The sequence below is a fragment of the Acipenser ruthenus genome, chromosome 17, assembly GCF_902713425.1.
Source record: "Acipenser ruthenus chromosome 17, fAciRut3.2 maternal haplotype, whole genome shotgun sequence".
Taxonomy (NCBI): domain Eukaryota; kingdom Metazoa; phylum Chordata; class Actinopteri; order Acipenseriformes; family Acipenseridae; genus Acipenser; species Acipenser ruthenus.
In genome coordinates, this window is record NC_081205.1 from 7810837 (window position 1) to 7832797 (window position 21961).

General features: G+C 36.2%; 1 protein-coding gene across 3 annotated transcripts in view; it reads right to left on the minus strand.

Moving 5' to 3' along the window:
- LOC117422994 (putative uncharacterized protein MYH16) overlaps positions 1-21961 on the minus strand; it is a 79428-nt gene that overhangs the window by 42017 nt on the left and 15450 nt on the right. For 2 of the 3 annotated variants that reach the window (XM_034038289.3, XM_034038292.3), the window contains 2 exons: positions 14756-14983; positions 6018-6122 (listed from right to left, as the gene is read on the minus strand). In XM_034038289.3, coding sequence (XP_033894180.3) covers positions 6018-6122; positions 14756-14983 — 333 coding nt within the window. Of the gene's footprint in view, positions 1-6017; positions 6123-14755; positions 14984-16739; positions 17113-21961 lie in introns of those variants that run through there. The other variant, XM_034038290.3, reaches the window with a different exon arrangement.

The window sequence follows — 21961 nt, forward strand, 5'->3', positions numbered from 1 at the left end:
GGATATAAAATGTTTTAAGCAATGTTATGAAAAGCAATCCTATGTGGGAGACATGTTATTATTATTTATTATTATTCTTATTATTTGTTTTCTTAGCAGACGCCTTCATCCAAGGCGACTTACAGAGAGTAGGGTGTGTGAACTATGCATCAGCTGCAGAGTCACTTACAACAACGTCTCACCCGAAAGACAGAGCACAAGGAGGTTAAGTGACTTGCTCAGGGTCACACAATGAGTCGGTGGCTGAGGTGGAATTTGAACCGGGGACCTCCTGGTAACAAGCCGTTTTCTTTAACTACTGGGTTAAATATTGATTGTTCTGTATGTTAAATATGTGAACAGCAGGTTACTTTTCTTAACTTAAATACATTTGAACAGTGAGTGGTAGTTTTACTTTGCAGGTGAAAACTGAGATTTGGTGTATTATACTATTATTTTATATAACTAAATAGAGGTGGCATTATTCTTGCTAACATACATGAAATATTTCAGTTTCTATTGCAGACAATAATACATTGAGCTTATTTGTATGGCTGACTTACAAAGACACATGTAATAAAACATCAGACGCAGCTTACATTTGTATATGTTATGGTCAGTTAGATATTTATTTGGCAAACACAAACTACCAACTCAGCAAACATGTATGGTGGCGTTTGATGACATAAAGATGATGTTGTTGCCAGCTAATGAAATTGAATACTCGTGAGGCAATGTTGAAAATGTAATTCAAGATGTATTGTTCTTAAATAGTGTTACTCTGGGTTATGACTAGCTTTTTTTCGTTCTTCGGTACAGTTTTCATTTGCGAATGACTGTCCCCTTAAAATGGTTGTTAATTTAGTCATTTCGTGATTGTTTTCCGCTATGCTGAAAGAGATTTAATTAGCAAACAATTGATCTGCAAATCTTCTTGACATTATTTAAGTTAGCCAGCTTCCCATTACAAACTTGGACATGATTTATATTTGACTTACACATTGTTGTGTTGCTATGGAATTATGTTAAATAATGAACGGTTTAAGAAGTTGTAAACACCTTTTGTAATGTCACTGTACATTGTACTGAGTGTAATTGGAGACACCTTAACTTAAACATGTATCTATGTCTGGGTTTTTTAGTGTGTGTTTGGTCATAAGACTAAAAATATGTCACCCACTCTACTGACACTCAATTTGTTGCTACATTTTACACATTTTTATTGCATTTTATTATTTAAATGTTTTAATCCTTCAGATGAAAAATAATGTGTATGGCGAATAATACCATGTTCCATAACGAACACAATGTTTGGTTGTTTGACACTGATGAACGAGCACTGTGTTACATTTTTAGTTTGTGATAATTGAAAAAATAATGCATGCATGAAACTGTACCTAGACGTAAGCCTGGTATCTTTTGCCTCTAGAGAGGCTCAGCTTCCAGGCTGGGGGATTGGTGGTCTGAACTCGATACTCAGAAGCCTGTGATTCATAAAGCTACCATACTCAGAAGTGTGATCCACTGTTTGCTTTTAAGGGTATATACAATGAAAAATCATAGAGCCTTAAAATGTTCTCATGATTGTTGATGAGGTACTGATACCCACATGCAAGACTTTCAGCTGACAATCAGAAATGATGAATTAAAGGTGATGAAGACACAAAGGCCTAGAGGTTTGTATGCAACAGAACTGTACTGTATATCCCTAGATTACCATGTATTATCAAAAGTAGTTATGTGGAATCTTATTATCTACTTTGTCGATTTGATCATCTGACAGGTTTAGACTTGTTTTCAGCACTGGAGAATCGTCTTGGCTTGCATTAAGCACATATCTGTAGTTATGCCAGTGTAGGTGTTTGATGCCATCCAGTTGGATTTCATGGCACAGTAATAGCTGTGTCTCATCCTCTCGTGTATGGGTTTATCATTTCACTCCTTTAGTTTCTTTAAAATGTTGATAGATTTGAACTTATATAGGAAACATTCACATTTTCTGAGTAATAATAATAATAATGTACAGCACAGCTCATACAGCCTTTACTATTAATTGAAGATTCCAATGCTAGTTCAAATAAGATTTATTTTTTACACATTTAAATGTGCTTATGCTTACAATTAATGTTGTAAGGCCTCAGTCCCATTGAACTATTGAATACATAGTTTCATTGCTAAGTCACTTTGTGATTAAAAAAAAAAAAACTAGTTCATGTGGTTTACTGGCAAATCTTCAATTTCTGAATTCCCTACCTACAACCAGATGGCTTCCATCTACATTACACGAATATCATCATGAGAAGATTTACTGTCCCAGTGGTGTGACCCTGACATCGGAATCGGAATCTGAAATGTTTCAACATCTGTCTCGGGAGTAAAGGGAGGAAGATCACTATATAATTACATACAAAGCTCCTAACAGAACAAATTGCAGTTACAAATATTATAGCATTGCGCTTACTGTTATGCCTGACATGCATGCTTGTCATATGCCTGACATGTCATGCTTGACCTGACATGCAGGTCAAGCATGACATTAGTAAAGGCAATTCATCTATTGTCAATTATCAATTATCTAATGCTTTGTACTTGAATTTGACAAACAAAGAATAAATGACAGTGTGAATTGAATAAATTAAAGTGCGTCATAAGCCTGAATGTGAAACCCCAGCCAACGTGGTAGCAAACTATGTCATTACCAGAAGCCAACCCATCAAATATTGGTTGCTTTACAGTATTACATTCATGTGAGTCAGCGCATGTATAGTGGTTATATAAAACATACTATTATAAGAAAGTATTTTGACTTGTGAGCAGCTTGCTGTGAAAAAGCCAGAGCCCTCCTTGAGAAATTCGTTTCATTGTCTTACCTGTGAACATGGCTCAGTCTTATCCACTTCCACTAAAGTGTTATCTGATACGTGTACAAATTCCTGATTACATACTATACATTGGCTTCTATACAGACATATCAACTTACTTGTGTTCTATCCTCAGATCTACATACTGCAGTGTCCCTTTCTTGTTTGTTTAGACATATTTTTTGTAGTCTCAGTTCATTAATGAATTGGCTCGTTTCACCAAACTGAGTGCTGTACATATCGCCTGTACTGGCTAGTCATTAAGTTTCAACAGGCTTATGTCTAAACAGAAGACATCTGATTGTAGGAAGGGACTATCATTGACATGTTTGGAAAGTGGATCTTTATTCTGACATAAGCACAAGGCAATATATATATTTATTTTTTTATTGTTTTATTTTTTTAAGTGGGCAGCACTGATACATAAATGAAGTTTAAAGGCAATGTGGCCGTTAATGATTTGAAACAATATGTATAGGACACAGTAATTACTGTAAATACTGTAAAAAATACAACGTTAATTTGTGTGTTGGGAATACAAGGCATCTATTGAATATCTTGATATCCTTATAATGCTTACAGTGAATGTAAACTCTTGTAGGGCTATGTTATCAAATAACAGACGCGGAACTCGATAGTTAACCCCTGTTTAGAACATTACACAGAGAGCACTTTCCTGTAAGAAATGGCATAATATTTGACACCTTCAATGCCAACCAAAAATAAAACAGTGATTAAAGTAATGATTAAATACTGTACATGTAGAAAAAATCATAAGGAGATCTAATGTTTCTGTATTCAATTCTTTGACCATCTAAGCAAAAATATAGCATTTTACATGAGTCAAAAACAAAGCACTTATGTAAAGTCATTGTGTAACTTTCAACTGCATAGGTTTAGAAGTCCACTGTACTACACTGTTGCACCACTACTTTGTTGAGATGTGTTGCTAAAATTATATAAACATCTCTTATGAAAGTTTACCATGGTGAATTTATCATAGTGTTTTTCCCATGGTTTTACTTTACTTTTACCATGGTTTCCCACTGTTTTAACATGCTTTCACTGTGGTTTACTATACTGGACCATGGTTAACCATGGTGTGCTATAGTAAACGTTTCTTAGAAACATCTATTATGGTATATCATGGTATTCTCATGGTCCAGTATAGTAAAGCACAGTTAAAGCATTTTAAACGGGTAGAAAAGTAGACTTTCACACCCTTAAACTAGTGGGTCATTAGATGGTTATTCTGGCTTAAGAGCTGGTCATGCTGTTTCATGTCTTAATGTGTATGATTAGGAAAACTACATAATTACGGAACAAAAAACGTTTATTATTAAATATCAGACCCTCATACCTTAACACATAAGTCTGTCAGAAAAAAGGCTGGCTAAGCATCAAAAGTCTGGGATTGCTTAAGCTTTTTGGACTCAACTTGAAGCTGTTGAACTGCCAACATGTAGTGTTTCAAGGTTGTGATAAATATGGTTCTATTAATCCAAGTCAGAAGGAGGGTAACTGTTGTGGTATTTACATTGTGGCAGGTGTTAAACTTAGAGTACAATGTGTAGCCTTCGCTTTCTTTTTATATTTCCATACATATCTGCTTATTGCGTTACCTCTGCAGCGGTTTTTAGGGATTACTGCACATTAGCAAGACCTGAGTGTAGTGGGTTAGCTTTATCCCTAGACACGGGCATCACCAAGAGTTTTAGTGACTTAGTGACTTATCAGCAAGGGCAGGCCACTTTCTTTAAGCTCCATATGAGACCTAAGATGCAGCTGAAATTATTTCTATTCTGATTTATACAGAACTTTGAAATGTGGAACTGTACAGTTCAAGTGTTACTATCATTGTAAATTTAAAAAAAAAAAAACATTAAATTCATTACAAGTCTTTAAGTAATGTTTTATTCTTTTAAAGACAATTTAAATAGTGTTAATAAACATGATCATAGAATAAACTGTGCTTTAAAAAATAAAACAAATCTAACCCTCTAAAACAGTTGAAGAAAAGTTTCAAGAACTTCAGCTGTGATTTACTTGTCCAAAATTGGCTTTAAACCATACAGCCCAAGAATTTAGCAGTAACACTTTACAGTGGTGCCTCAACATGTAACAGTCGTATTAGAATAAAATTGCACACTTTTTTGATGGGTACACATGAGAGGTTATTAAGCTAATCCTAAACTAAACTCATTGCAACATGTCATCAGAATTATAAATTATGATTGCACATTTGTTTTCCTTTGGTTTGTGATTGTAAAAGCTCACTTTAAGACCAGCATGTCATCTAAAAGTGTGAACCACAATTCGTGGTATTCGGCTAATAAGTTGCAAGTAAGTTGCTCAAACATCACACTTTCCTGAAGCTGAGGTATCTAGAATTGTAATAAGTTGGCAAATGGGCAAAACATCCTGGATGTCTTCTAACCAAATCACAAAGTACTTCCTCCAACCAGCCAAACATGCAATCAGATGATGCTCTGGAGTTTCTAACCAATATATATATGTTTACCATTTTTCTTAAAATCCGCCTTTACCAGGCTATCTAAATAATGTGACAATGTAACCATTTAACTTGGTCAGTCATGTCTACTCTTTCTGTGCATATATGTACAGTACAGTAGTTGGGGCTAGCAGAGTTGAGAAGTTACATGATCACATGATTTGAACAAGATGAGGAAAGCTGCTCAGTACCAGCACTTAGTATACTCCTGACAATCTTAAAGTCAGGCAAAGGCAGATTTATAGAAACACTTAATATGGGTGCAACAGAAGCCAGTTAGAGACACTCCGAAGAACAGCAACTCCATAAAACAGCCAGGGAAATGTAATAAAGCAAATACTGACTCTTTAATTGTACTGTGAAGGTTATTACAGGGTTACTCAATTCGCTCAGACACAGGTTTGTCAAAAAACCCATTCAGATGGATTCAAGATTGATTACCCTGTGAAGGTCACAAGCTTTGGTTTTGATTTTATTGGTTAGCTTCTTGTAGGGTCTGTATTGCCTCAAGAAACAAAAAAGCACCCTTAGTTATGATAATAGCATCAGTACTGCTGCTAGCCATTGCATACTACACAGTGTTATTCAATGATGGTGCTGTGTGTTTTGGACCACCCACATGTTTCTGTTATTCCGCACAAAGTTTTGTTTCGATTTTTACCAACCTGATTGAGTTCCTCCAGGTGCTCTTTTTCTTTCTGTAGGTTTATCGCAACCTCATCACTTTGCAACAACTCCTCTGACAGTGTCCGGATGTTTACTCCTGAGGTCTAAAAACAAAAACCTTTATTATGTATTTTTGCAAACCCTTAAGCTGGAACTAGATGTGGTTTACAGATGGTAACCCACTTCTTATCCTCATTATTCCAATTAGAGTCTATCTGTATAGCCCACCTGTAATTTACATGCATCTCGAAAGCAGACATGATATACATTGACATCATGTGTACTGTAATCCCACATGCTGTTAAAATATCAATGTATGTTCCTAATCTTGTTAACCAGCGGGGCTTTTTACCTCATGAAGAAAAACAACAATCAAAGTTGTGCTTTTGGCAGCTAGTTTACATATTATAGCAACCCCTCTGGGTAAATTAGAACAAAGTGATTGTTATTTATCCAGCTTTTTTTTCTAATACAAATGAAAAAAAAAACCTGGGACCTTATCAACCGGTGTTAATTTTCCACTGAAACACAGAAACACAGAAGATACATTACAGCCAATACACATTGAGATAGGAGTTTGAGACAAAGCTACCAATTTAAGGGTTTTGTAAAAATCTAAATAAAAAAACAGCAGTGTGGAGTAGTGGTTAGGGCTCTGGACTCTTGACAAGAGGATCGTGGGTTCAATGCCTGGTGGGGACAATGCTGCTATACCATTGAGCAAGGTACTTTACCTAGATTGCTCCAGTAAAAACCCACCTGTAAAAATGGGTAATTGTATGTAAAAATAATGTGATATCTTCTAACAATTGTGAGTTGCCCTGGATAAGGGCGTCTGCTAATAAATAAATAAATAATAATAAACAGAACCTATGGGTCTTGTATTTAATACAAAACCTATTTAATTACACCTTGATCAATCTCTTAAAATGGACTATGGTAAAAGCACTGGGAAGGCATGGTAAAGCATAGGTACACATTGTGACCAGCGAGGTATAATAATGCATTTTCGTAAACCAGGGGAAACTATGGTAAATGCATAGTATAACTATGGGAAAAGTATGGTAAAAATGCAACATACCTTGAAAAAAATAGGCTTTCTCTTATTATTGCATCTTTTAAAAAAAAAAAAACAATAAGGTAGTCTTGCAAAATGTATAATTATATTATAAGTTATGCTGCAAGAAAGCTTTGTTAAAAAAAGAAAGAAACTTTGCCTGTTGTAACTGTAGAAATCTACAGCTTGCCTTTTGATTGAATCTGTTTCAACTATTTCCACATTACTGGCCCTACTCTCCACAGATACGTTTGGGTTCACAGACTCCAATTAGCTCTAATCTTGGACTGTCTTACCTAAAGTGCAGACAGCACAAGTCTCCCAGAACATTTTAGGCAGGGATTACGTGAACCTAATGTTTGGGGTGCCAGTAACTCTACTTTATTCCATCTGGTTTATTTGACATCAGACATGTGTGAGCTGGACTCTCAGTTTCTTCACCAATCTCACTAAAATACTAAAATACAATTCTGAACTAATGTTAAACCAACCTCTTTGACCTCATAAAACCAACATAATAATTGTTAAAAAAAAAAAAAAGGAACAAAGCTTAAACCACAGGCCAAAAAGCAGTAACCTTAATGACGGGTGACCATTTCACCTTTCTGCTGTGTTGATTTATAACTTGGGTTTCTTGTGAGATTCAAGAAGGAAGATAATAAGATTCAGAAAACTGAAACTTACATAAATAGTTGTTAGATGTTCCAGTGGGGACCAGCGCTAGATATAGGTTTAAGCTGTAAAGCTGGTTAAGGTCATTTAGTTACTGTATTTCAAGCCCAATTCACAAATGTTATTCACAATTAATTCAAAGTTATTTGCCTATTATGGATTTGTAAAATGTAACCCGTAATTTAAAACCTACTTAAAAATGAAATCGGAGAGATTTACTGGGGATGATTAATTAGATTTTTTGTTTGTTGTGATGTGTTTATTGACGTTGGTTTTAATGTCTATGTTTCTGTGTGTTTCCTAGATCGAAAATTCTGGCTGGTGTGTTTTTTTTTTTTTTTCTGAAAAAATGACTATTTGGAATAAAGATCTTTGAGAATCACTTTGAGAAAGCCTTTTAAAAGAATTCGGGCAAGTTATCAATATGAAACTTGAGATCAATACCTCTGCAACGTGGTAGACAAAACTGATGATTGTTTTAAATCACAGGCATTTTACAATGTCCTCTTTTGCAGTACAGGGGAATTGGATAGCTCTTTGAACTGCAGCTGCATAGCAGAGGTAGGACATACAGGGGTGATTACAGTCTGGGGACTCTGGGCGGTGTATGTAATGAACAATGCAATTCAAGAGAATAGCCTTTATTAACAGTTACCCATATGGGAAATATCTGAATGTACAGGGATACTGTGGAAACATTTTCAAGTCTCTAGAATTGTAATAATGTAGTACTACATTTTTTTCATTTTAAACAGGAAAAATCCATTTAGAATAACTTATCTTAATACTAATATACATTTATTACTGCTAAGATTTGGAGTGATTTATCTCTATGTACAGTAATTTTGCTCAAACATAATTAATTTGCTGCAAAAATAAAGGTGCAGAACTGTCCACTGAACTCAACTGAGAAACTATATACAGTAGATATAGCATACATTTACTTCCTGGTTTGAAACCATGTATGTGCTTGAATAATTACAAATGCTGTACATATTCTGATAAACACATAAGACTGAGTGCACACAAACATCAGAAGAGCAGAAAACTCTTTTTAAAAGCAATAAAATGTATGGAAATGTGTGAACTGTCATCATACTGAATGCTCAATGTTTTGATTATGACTAGTGTCTATACAACAAAAGGACATGAGTGCATAACACAACACTACTGAACAGGCTGTGTGGTCCAGTGGTTAAAGAAACAGGCTTGTAACCAGAAGGTCCCCAGTTCAAATTCCACCTCAGCCACTGACTCATTTTGTGACCCTGAGCAAGTCACTTAACCTCCTTGTGCTCTGTCTTTCAGGTGAGACGTAGTTGTAAGTGACTCTGCATAGTTCACAACCCTAGTCTCTGTAAGTTGCCTTGGATAAAGGCATCTAATAAAAAAAAAAAAAATGAATGTATTGTTTAAATATTTTGCCCACTTTACTGGTGCTAGAAGAGAGAGGGTTGTTGTTTCTCTTATCTCAGTTGTTTCTAATTGTACTGCAATGTTTTTTCACTAACAGGCACTTTTAAACTGAGAGATATAATTACTCAACAGTAGAGGAATTCACAGAAGAAATGGCTGGAAGTATCGCACAGGTCTGAGAGTACATAATATGACAGATTGTGTAGTTACTTTGCACTCTACAATGAGGTAGAGTAGACCTGTTCTATCTTCACCTTTCAATGAAAGTGTGGCTAATATAGTTCTCATTTCCACCCATAATCGTATTTGGTCTACTATAACTGCATCCATTCTTTACCTTTCCCAGCTTGTTGGCTTAAGAAATCTGTACTGAATTTATGGCATACTAGAACAGAAGTGCCTATTATAGTGCAAGGTTTGTGTTTTTTGGTAGGCCCAGACCCATTAAGAATAATTTTCATGAAGTTGACATTTGGAAGATCAACAGAATGTGTGAAATATGTATTATACATTCTACATATGAGAGGGTTTTGGGACAGCATGAGACCACACGATGTTTATTGTGCAGGTATCCCCAAAATGATTGAGTTTGGAATTGCTATAAATTTCAACCAGTAGTTGCAGGAAAATGTATAAGCCTGCCAAATAATGATATAAGCTGAAACACAAAAGAGAATCACACAGATCACACATTATATGATATTAAACAGATTAGAAATGAAAGTATAGGAAAATGTTGTCAGTTTGTATACTTCTTAGTTTTAATTTTGTTTGTACCTGGTAGTGACCTCTTGGTCTATATGATTCACCTTTCTGTTTTTGTTTTATGTCTAATAAAGTTGTTTTTTTTTTTTTTGCTGCTGTCAGATGGCTTTGCAAATCATCCAACTTCATTTGTTTTGAAAAGGGAATTTGGTCGTAAGAGAAGGGTCACAGGTTTTTGAGTGAACATGGATCTAAAGTATTTTTTATTCTTAGTTGATACATCTCATTATCTCTTATCTAGAGGCCTCCTCTTACCTACTGTTGCAGGTTCAGTCTTACATACAATTAATTAGAGAAAGTTCAGGGCACATGTCTGATTTGACAGTTTTTTCTGTCTAACAAATAGCAGAAACTGCAGCTTTAGCAAAGCCTCTGGAGCACTGGTTTGCATCTTGTCTGTGATACTACATTAAGAGAGAGACCAAAGGAGTCTGTCTAAATGGCCCACAAGTTTGTCTGAATGGCCCACTGAGAAAACCGACAGAAGAAACCAGGAGATTTTACCTGTTTTAGGTGGGGGGGGGGGGGGGGGGGTGTCACATAACATGATTACGCTTTAGAGTATTAATGTAGGGGAATGATAGGATAAGTGTGGCCCAGGATCTGGACTTTTGGCTTGAAAGGATCAACTCTCCTGTGAGACCTTTGGCAGCTTTCAGAGGTCAACCAAGACCAGGTGAGGGGAGGAGGAGGAAAGAAACTTTGTAACAGAAGGAAAATGTTAAGCAATTAACCCAGTGAGGGAAAGAAGAGGGACTGTCCTCTTACCACTGGAATGGAGACCCCAAGGTTCATACAGAATCTAAAACACTCCTACACCCTGCAGAGTAAACTAGAACCACCAGATAACTTGCAGGGATAGTATACTTGTTTAGTTGGTAGACAGTTTTTGTCCTCAACTTTGTCTTCAGTTTTACTGTCTGTTGTATTGATATTAGAGTAAGATCTGAGACGGCAGACTTGTTTCCTGTACAGTATTGACATTATTTTCTTTGAAACTCCACTGTCGACTTCTAAATTAGCTGAGAAAGGAAGCCTCACATCCCTCACAGCTGCTTCTAACAGCCTGAATAAATATAAATCACATTGATGCCAGGGCTGTTCTCAATTGGTAACCTCTTTTGTTATGTGTTGAAAAATATATATTTTGAACAAAAATATTTTATATTGATCCAAGCTGTAAATGTTTTGCTTTTTGAAGGATATCATTAGTCGATAAGGCTTTCATGTTTAAATGTTTTAAATGTGTAAACCACCTGCAATAAACTGATTGGCAATGTTTAAATGATAGTGGGCCCCCTCAATCAAAAACATATACAGTATACAGACGTGCTCAAATTTGTTGGTACCCCTCCACAAAAAACGAAGAATGCACAATTTTCTCTGAAATAACTTGAAACTTACAAAAGTAATTGGCATCCACCATTGTTTATTCCATATTTAATAGAAATCAGACTTTGCTTTTGATTTTTTATTCAACATAATATTGTAAATAAGAAAACAAATGAAAATGGCATGGACAAAAATGATGGGACCGCTAACCTAATATTTTTGTACACAACCTTTAGAGGCAATCACTGCAATCAAACGTTTTCTGTAGCTCTCAATGAGACTTCTGCACCTGTTAACAGGTAGTTAGGCCCACTCTTCCTGAGAAAACTGCTCCAGCTGTCTCAGGTTTGATGGGTGCCTTCTCCAGACTGCAAGTTTCAGCTCTTTCCATAGATGTTCGATAGGATTCAGATCAGGACTCATAGAAGGCCACTTCAGAATAGTCCAATGTTTTGTTCTTATCCATTCTTGGGTGCTTTTAGCTGTGTGTTTTGGGTCATTATCCTGTTGGAGGACCCATGACCTGCGACTGAGACAGAGCTTTCTGACACTGGGCAGTACGTTTCGCTCAAGAATGCCTTGATAGTCTTGAAATTTCATTGTGCCCTGCACAGATTCAAGGCACCCTGTTCCAGGCGCAGCAAAGCAGCCCCAAAACATAACCGAGCCTCCTACATGTTTCACTGTAGGTATGGTGTTCTTTTCTTTGAAAGCTTCATTTTTTCATCTGTGAACATAGAGGTGATGGGACTTGCCAAAAAGCTCCAGTTTTGACTCATCTGTCCAAAGGACATTCTCCCAGAAGGATTGTGGCTTGCCAATATGCATTTTAGCAAATTCCAGTCTGGCTTTTTTATGTTTTTCTGTCAAAAGTGGAGTCCTCCTGGGTCTTCTTCCATGGAGCCCACTTTCGCTCAAAAAGCGACGGATGGTGCGATCAGAAACTGACGTACCTTCACCTTGGAGTTCAGCTTGTATCTCTTTGGCAGTTATCCTTGGTTCTTTTTCTACCATTCGCACTATCCTTCTGTTCACTCTGTGGTCGATTTTCCTCTTGCGGCCGCGCCCAGGGAGGTTGGCTACAGTTCCATGGACCTTAAACTTCTTAATAATATTTGCAACTGTTGTCACAGGAACATCAAGCTGCTTGGAGATGGTCTTGTAGCCTTTACCTTTCCCATGCTTGTCTATTATTTTCTTTCTGATCTCCTCAGACAACTCTCTCCTTTGCTTTCTCTGGTCCATGTTCAGTGTGGTGTATGCAACGATACCAAACAGCACAGTGACTACTTTTCTCCATTTAAATAGGCTGAATGACTGATTACAAGATTGGAGACATGTGTGATACTAATTAAAGAAACAAATTAGTTTGAAATATCACTATAATCCAATTATTTATTATCTTTTCTAAGGGGTACCAACAAATGTGTCCAGGCCATTTTAGAATATATTTGTAGAATAAGCAATATTTCATCTCTTTTCACAGCTTCTTTGCTTTATTCTGTGACATACCAAAGGCATGCAAGTATACATGATAAAATAGCTTTTAATTTCATCACTTTTCAGGAGGAATGAAGCATTATTTCAATGAGCTGTAAGTGTACCAACAAATTTGAGGACGTCTGTATATACATCATTTAGAAATAAAAGACCACCTAACAACTGTGGATTAAACAGTACTTCATACACTCTTAATACACTATACAAGTCCATAATACACTCATTAACAACAAGTGGTGGAGAAAAAAGCATTTGGAAAAAGAAAGTGGCTAATTTAAATGCAACACAATGTTAAGCAGGTACCAGCTGACATTTAGTTTTGTCAATGCTTCCGCACTTACGGAGTCCGGAAGGGGACGTGAGAAAAAATATATATATATTGTGTGCGCACGTCTTACTGTCTCGTAGCCACGAGATATTATCTCTTGGCCACAAGATAAAATAGCTCTGTCGTGCGCAAGAGATAGGTATCTCGTGGCCACGACATATTAAATCGTAAACACAAAATATTATCTCGGGGCCACATTAGATTTACAAAAAAGGGCTTACTTCAATCATGTGATCGTATCGAACCAGACTATAAATCATAATTTCAAACAGCAGCTTTGCTGCCCTTTTTCTTTAACCTCTTCTGTATAAAATATAGAAAACAGTAACTAATTTCTTTGAAATGTTGATGACTGCATCTTAAAAATAAAGCAAGGCAGTATCCATATTTTAAATCCACAACTGAGTCCCATGTGGGTTTTTTTTTTTTTTTTTTTTTTTGGAAGAGCTTAGTGCATTGTGGGGAATGTAGTTTCTTAGCTTAAACGCCAAATGAATCACTTAATAATAATAATAACAAAAAACAAAGTTACATAGTTTGGCTGTTATTTCTAAAAGTAAGTGATTTCTATGTTAAAATGACCTCAGGTAAGTTAGGCGTCTTAGTTGGGTTACTTGTTTTAATCCATTTTAAAGTAAGGCTGGTGTCTGAAAGTATTACAATCCTTCTAATAATTTCCCATAATCTTTTAGTTATAATTAGAATTAGGTTAGGAAATTAACCCAGGTAATGACCCAGGTAGAATACACAAAGAATGGTAATTTCACGCAAGACGGTAGCTTTATTATGTCCCCAAACTATCTGGCATAGGATCATAGTCCTTTATTCAAGTTTAAACAAAACCCACTCACAAAGCTTTATCATTTCATCAGGTTTCTTTTACTTATTTGTAGAGAAGTGTTACGAATTACTAAAGTGCCAGACATTTTATTCTTAATTAACTTACCTGAAAGTTTAGCCAAAGTCTAAATCAAAAGAATATAGGCTGGTTATTATCCACATGTAAATATTATCCTGGTTTTATAAATCTTATTAAATAAAATGTTAGCATCAGGCCTTCAAATAAACATACCACTTACTTTGAACAAGTGTAGTCTAATTAGTTTCAACATGTTTCTGTGGGGTTTTATTTTATATTCACATTCAGTGAAGTTTAAATGGCTATCTGTATTTCATTTTAATACATTTCAAAGCCTGGGATATTAGCAACTGTAATCAAGTCCTTGCTCAACAGTATAAAACTTACTTGATGAATACCTTATAATACAAGGTAAACAGCAACGTGATTATTATTATTATTATTATTATTATTATTATTATTATTATTATTATTATTAAGTCATTTAGCAGACGCTTTTGTCCTAAGCGAGTTACAGAGACTTGGGGGCTGAACTATGCATCACAACTGCTTCTACAGGGTCACTTACAATAGGACCTCGGTTTTACGTCTCATCCGAAGTACGGAGCACTGGGAGGTTAAGTGACTTGCTCAGGGTCGCACACAGTGAGTCAGTGACTGAGCTGGGATTGAACCTCCTGGTAACAAGCCCCTTACTTTAACCCTTTCTTTAACCACTAGACCACCAAGCCACCTGATTATACCTTAATACTGGCAAGCAAGACTGAAAAGATGCACTTATCTTATCTTGAAAAGGGTTCAGCCTCACCTTCTTTTCCTTCTCCACAGCAGTCAAGGTAGCCTCTAATTCCTCAAGGTCCTTTTTTAGGCTGCAGCACTCCGTCTCCAGTCTTTGTCTGTGCGCGGCCAATTCAGCTGTGCAGGACTCTTCCTCCTCTAGGCGATTACTCAGCTCAGACACCTGGGACTCCAGCTCCTGTTTCACTTTCCCCAGCTGGGTACACTGCTGCTCTGTCTCCAATAAGCTCTCCTGCTCCTGTGAAGAGGAGGATTGGGAGGTTTGGAGGTCAGGACTTTGCAGTCCGGCAGCTTCCATTGCACTTTGGTTTTCTGTCGCTATTGCAGTGTTAGGAACTCGCTAGATAAATACCATATGAAAATCAGGAATTAAGCTAAATAAAGTAGAAATACCAGTGTCAGTTATATTTGTTTTGTCACAGATGTTACTTAAAAATCCTCACTTAAACACTGTTTGTTGACAGATAAACAGTCGAAGGTAAGCCAGTAAAATAAATAAAAATCTATCTGTCCTTTCCTGGAGATCCTATTACAACATCAACACACACTGCTGCATCAGTGAAACAGAAAAACCTTCTCCTCTGCCCTACACTCTGAGCTTATAAGCTTTATTAAAAGTTGTGGTGCTGCTGCTACAGCAATGTGCCACTCGTTACCCTTTTTATCTTGATCTTGAAAATAGCCAGGACACCCAAACAACATACCGTGATCTTTAAAGGGCATTCAAAGGATTGTGATTATTTGACGAAACCCAAGTGCATAACTTTCCATAAATGTGCCTGTGTTGCATGGACTGGTTACGTTCCATTTGACTTGAAAGCCTCTCTCTCTCGCTCTCTCTCTCTCTCTCTCTCTCTCTCTCTCTCTCTCTCTCTCTTCTCTCTCTCTCTCTCTCTCTCTCTCTCTCTCTCTCTCTCTCTCTCTCTCTCTCTCCCTGCATCTGGCAAGCTACCAAGGGAAAAGGGAGCCCCCACATACAGCATGTTTCCTCTGGACTGTGGCAGGTAGAGCCAAAGAAAAGAATATGTTTACTGTAAATGTTTCACTGAGGCGAACTCAGAAGCATTTTAATTCCCAATATCTCAGCATTAAAGCGTGTTATACATTTTGAGATTAGCTATGAACAAGTATAAAAAACAGTCCCATCTAAGGTTTTTAGTGATCTGGTCTAAAGTGCAAAATCATTCAAAATCTAAAGCAACCCCTGAGTCAGTGTACACTTTAGGCGTAAACCTCTGCTAGTAAATTATTAACCTTCACGAAACAAAGAATTATATTATTATAGCATGATCTTGTTGTGTTTCCTGAATCCGGAAGTTTTGTGTCCAGAAATCTCACAGCCATGCCACTGTCAAAATGCAATATTTTTAAAATTCAGACCGTGTACAGTGTTTGTTTTTTGTTTCACAAAAACAATACAACAGCATGTTTTTACACAGGGGACTTACAAAATTGCATGTTAACCATAATACCCAAAAGACCTTTTGCTTTTCTATGCAGTATTTTTTTAATAGCTTGTAACAACCTTATGATAATCAGTAGAGTATTTTATACTTGCGATGACAATGACAATCAAAGAATATTCAAAGACATAACTGAAACATGTGTCATTAAATTTACTAAGTACTTTGAAAAAGTGAAGAGATGATAGCTCAACTTCTAGTAGAGAAATCCTAATAGCCCTGGTTTTCTGACTTGGACCAGTAGAATAAGTTGCATGCCATCACACTGTTAATATGATTAGATAGCACACCAAAGGGTTAACCCCCCAGAAGGAGGGACCACAAGTTGTCGTACAGCAAGAAAAAAAAAAGGAGCTGGTGTTTTCAATTAGAGAGTACACTTCTCTAACATGCTTATCAGAAGCAGTCGGCTGCAGGATTCTGCATTCCTTGTTTTTGGCAAATTCCATATCAAGTTAAAACTGTCATCACATTCCAGGTGCAACTCGATGGAAAGAGAAAGACTGCGGTGAGAGAAAACCAAATACCTACAACCGCCAATTGTTCCTCCAGAGTCATGCTAAAGTTATCCCAATCCAGGTCTTCTGGTTCGGGGTCTGTCGGCCGTCCGTCTTCTGAACCATCCGAGAAGGACCAGGATCTCTGCAACTTTAACACCTGAGACATCCTGGACATTGTGCACCTTCAGTGTTTTCAAACCCGAGTGTGGAATCCTCTTGCAGTCAGGCTAGTGAGAGTTAACTGCAGGGGGCAGGCTCAGAAACCGTGTTGTTTGGAAGACACAAGGAGTAATTCAGAACTGCCTGCCCCAAGGCTACACCTGTCAGCTCAGTCTCTTGCCTCCTCTCTCACTGCTTCGATATAACTGCACACCTTTTGTTCCCAGTTCCTGTTCTCTCAGCCATACTATCTCCCTCCTGCCCTCTTGTCTTAGTTAAAAATCAAAACCAACAATCCTGGCAAAGCTGAATCAACTCTTTTTAGCTAGTGGTTGACCTCCTACCGAGCTATTGTCACAAGTCAGTGCTTTTGGTCTGTTGCCTTATCCCACATACTTTTACAACAAAAGTTGCTTGCATTCAGTACAGGTGTTACTTATACAACTGCAGATTATTTTGCTGCCCTGAGGCTGAGGTATAAGATGACTGATTAAATAAAAGGGTTTTGCCTAAACCTCTCTGGTAACTAGAGACTACTGATTTTTTTGTGCCTACCTTCACTGTTTATACGGGTCAATATTTAGGCCCATTTTCTTAAGCTCTGGGGGGTGAATTCTCACTAATTTGGGTTTGCAAATATCTTTCACTACAGAATAAAAGTACATTCTCGATATATTACAAGCTAAGAAAGAATAATGGACATTGACTCACAGACTGTCTTAGTTATTTTTTAACTTAAACTACAATGGCACCAAAGATTATTCAGACAGTTAACTGCCTTAAAAAACAACACCACCTGTCTCCATGGCTACTGTAAATTTATTTGCATCTATCCTATAATCTATGTATATATAATTTCAGAAATATAAATACAATAAATACATTTACACATTTATTTGACTTGTTCAGATAGTTTAGATGATATAGTATAGACAACCAAAGGACAATTCCATTGTGCTAATAAAACAGAATCATCCATTTAGATATTTTCAGGGTAAGTTATCATAACTACAAACCAGTTTGCCAATAACTATACAGAACACAGAATAACACAGAAAAACTTGTCGTAGTAGATTTCAGTACTAATACTTTTAGATGGACAGCATGTAATTAAATAATTATTTCATTAATGGTAACTAAGAATCTAACCAACGAACTGACAGGAACACATTGAGTGTTGAACCCCAGCAGGAATGCACACTTCTATTATCCTGTTATCCAATGTGCTTATAATCATTAGGGATAGCTCACATTTCAGTGGGTAACATAGAGCATTATACTTCTTAGCTATCCAAGTATTGTTCCTTTCTGATGTAATTAATTTCTGAGACTGTGATTGAAATCAAGAGGGAGCAACCACAGCTATATTGTTTTGTTTTTTCTTAAGAAATGTTTTACAGTCCCATTAAAAATACTGGAAGATGGAAGTTATATATAATTGATATATAGAGTAGTGTGTATGATATAAAACAGCATGTTAGTATACAATATTGTTACAGAGACAAAGGTTTTGTCAAATAGAAGATTCTTACAAACATGTTCACAGCTAATATGCCACGTGTATTCATTTCAAGTAAAACCAAAATTGCGATATATAACATTAGAGTTTTTTCATGAAGGTACATGCTTACAAATAAACCAAAATAACATGTCTAAGCTTACTTCTATATTATATATTGAAAAATAAAAAAGTAAAATAGGCAAGCCTGCAATATCTTTCTTTTCAGCTAGTGTTGATTCTCAGTGTCCACATGTCTCTGTCTTGTCATAGTCATTCTACTTAACCAGCAACCAACCTCAACACATACTTTCACATAAAGCACACACCTATATATTTATATATTGTATACTTACAACTATGAAGCTTTATAATGAAATACAGTAATTACACATAGCAGATATTTGAATAAGCCTGAATCAGTGCCATCTCTTATTTTGCATTCAGGTAATATACACACAGTGTAGCTACAAACATGTATCAGTCATAGAATGATGTCTGCTTTGAAATCACTTAGTCTTAAATCCTGACATATACATTCCAATGTAGTGGTGCCTGATAAGAAAAAGACAAACTACTATGATGTGCAGATTCCTAAGAAATATTAGGTGTCATATTAGAAAGTATGGTGTGCATTGAATTGAAATATGAAACATACATGCTTAACTGCTACAGAGGTAGGTACATTTTAAAGAAAGTTCAGAAAGTAGACCAGTTTTCACTGTGCTAAGACCTAAGCCATTTACAAAACTGCCTACTACTTTGAAACAAATACATCCTGTTTTCCCACAGTATATTTTTCAACAGTATTACATTCTGCTATAGCCCAAATTCTGTTTTCTTGTACTTGTATTATAAGCTTATAAGGCACCCTACTGCTTAAATAATTACAGGTGTCTGCTTCAGGTCAGCTCACAAGGCGCCTTGCCAATAGGGAATGCAGTATCGCGACAAGTAATCTGCACTGTAATCAATAAAAACCTATTATCCTCTATCCCTTTGAAATTAACGTAATTTTCTGTTCTATTAAAAACCAACCATTTGCCTAGTCTTACAGTGGAGCACAAAGACTGAAGTCTGCAAACCCCAGAAAAGTGCACCGGCCTCTGTACCATTACCAACAGAAGTAAAAACTTGAGGCACGAGGTAATTCCATGTTGGAAAGGCAATTATTTTAATAGTCTGGAGGGTTTGCACATCATAATGCAATTTAAGTCCCTTACACATTTTTTTTACTTGCTGTTTAATTTCAGATTTGGAACATATTTGCTTGTTTCACTGCACCAATAAGTTATTATAAGAAATTACCAGACGTGATGAAGCCAGTCTGCATAATTTGTTTTATGCATAACAATTGTGTCAGCAAAGAAATAACTGGTTCTTGATGTTTTCACAGTGCTTTTGTATGGTTAGAGGAGGAATAGCCAGAATACTGTGGAAGCACATGTATTTAGAGAATTCAGAGTGGCATGTTTGCTATAGGAAACATATTCTGTATGCTGAGGATGCAGTATATACTCAAGTTTAGTTACTATAAATGTAAAGACGGCTTTTTTATTGTGTTGCTATATTTGTAAATAATGCACTTTATATCCTGACTTGAATAGTGGACTGCCTTACTGTGGCAAAGTGATCTTGAGGCTTCATGTAGCTGTAAAATTAGATATGGAAATGGATTCCCAGGCACTGAAAAAAAGATCAAAGCAAGAGAACGATCCAGACTTATCCCTGTGGCTGTCTTTTACAGCTCAATTGTAAATCATATAAATTGCATTATTCTCCTTAAGCATTTCTAACAGGAATCATTGCCAAATTATTATTTAACTTTATTTTACAAGAAAATAAAAATAGTAGGATATTATTAAACTTTATTTTACAAGGAAAAAAACTCTAGCAGGATATTGTTATTTTTCATTTTGTCTCAACCTCAGAGCGAGTTAATAGCAACAAATGGTACCAATCCTTTCTCCCCCGCTCTCTGACCTCCCAAAGTATCTGCTGTCAGATTGCAGCACCCCCTACTGTTGAAAGTATGGGAATGAGTTCTTTGGAAGTCATCACTATTGTGTAGTTGTATTACTAATGCATTATATGTCTATTTTACTACATACTAATACTAATATGTTTTACTACATTACATTACTACTAAAGGGTCAGTCCGAACACGAACCAAACTCCAAATTCTCAGCCAAAACAATGACTGTACTAAATACACCAATACAGTATACAGCATGTAGTAATTATGTATCTGCCAGTGAAACAGTTATTAACCTATAGTATTTATTATTATTATTATTATTAAGGCACACATCACATGGTTAGCCAATTATTTACAGGCTGACAAAATATTTATTTATTTATTTATTTTTGTTAACAAAAAGCCACATCTGATTTTATCTTCAAATACATTACCGGTACATTTATATTCCTGAAGCACTTGTTTCATTGATGTTACACAAGAGAAACAAAGAAAAACTGATTTTTCTTTCTTTTCAGACATTGCTGGGATTTTGAGCCAGGTCAGTACCAAGTGATAGCATGTTGTTTGCCAAGTCTGCAAATGCCACTCGCAATGTTCAGTAAAACCTGAATAATTTACAATATTAATATATAACGTTTTCCTAAAATTGTATACAACCCAGTTTCATTGCAAATACACGCCAGTAACTGTTTCTATGTTGGGGAGTTCACAAGCAGTTCTCTTTTGTGTTGTATTATTCCCTAGTTAAACCTAATTAAGGCCTAATTAACAGTTGTATGGACACAGCAATAGACTTTCTCTGCTTCACTATTTCATCTGCATATCTGGATGTAAAAAAGGAGGCACAAGTAGATATAATTGATTAAAGTAGTATACAGCATAATGAAGTGCTGCCTCAGAAATCGTACAGAGGTCAACCAAAGCTGGTCAGTGGTCAACCATTGACCCACTGGTGGTGGAGAGGTGAAGGAGAAATACCTTCTGAACATTTTTGGAAAGACTGGTTCTGTAAGATTGATTTAGAAATAGATTTTAGAGAAGGTGGCTGAACCTCGCCCTTAGAATTACAGTAAGCCTCAAATGCATTTTTCCACAAAAAGAAAAAGAATGCTGATACCCAGAATTTAATTAATTATTAAGTAGCTTTAAATTTGAGCATTTGTAGCTAAATCTTGACAATCAGAAGTAATCCCTTAGCGAATGTGTCGAAAATCCTTCTTTTCATCAAGGAAATTCATGCACCAAATAATAATAAATAAAGATATTTAAAAAAACAATAAACAGCTTCCAAAAAGTTAATGGAAAACAAAGAGCACTTGTTGGCATGTTTTGATTATAGCTTATAACAAAAACATTGCCAGGTTTGCTTATAGAAAGGTTATATTGAAACATAGGAAACTGAACTGGCAAGTTGTTTCAGACCCACACGAATACATTGACAAACAGAAATGCTAACTAGCCACATCAAAGGCCTCCAATAAAACTTCAAATCCAGTGAAGTAAGCAACTCGCTGTTAAACCAAGGCAATAACAACGTTCTCTTGCTGTGCTAATATTAACATTCACTTAACCCCCTAGCGATCCGTTTCTTTGCAAACTGCACTAATCTTTAATA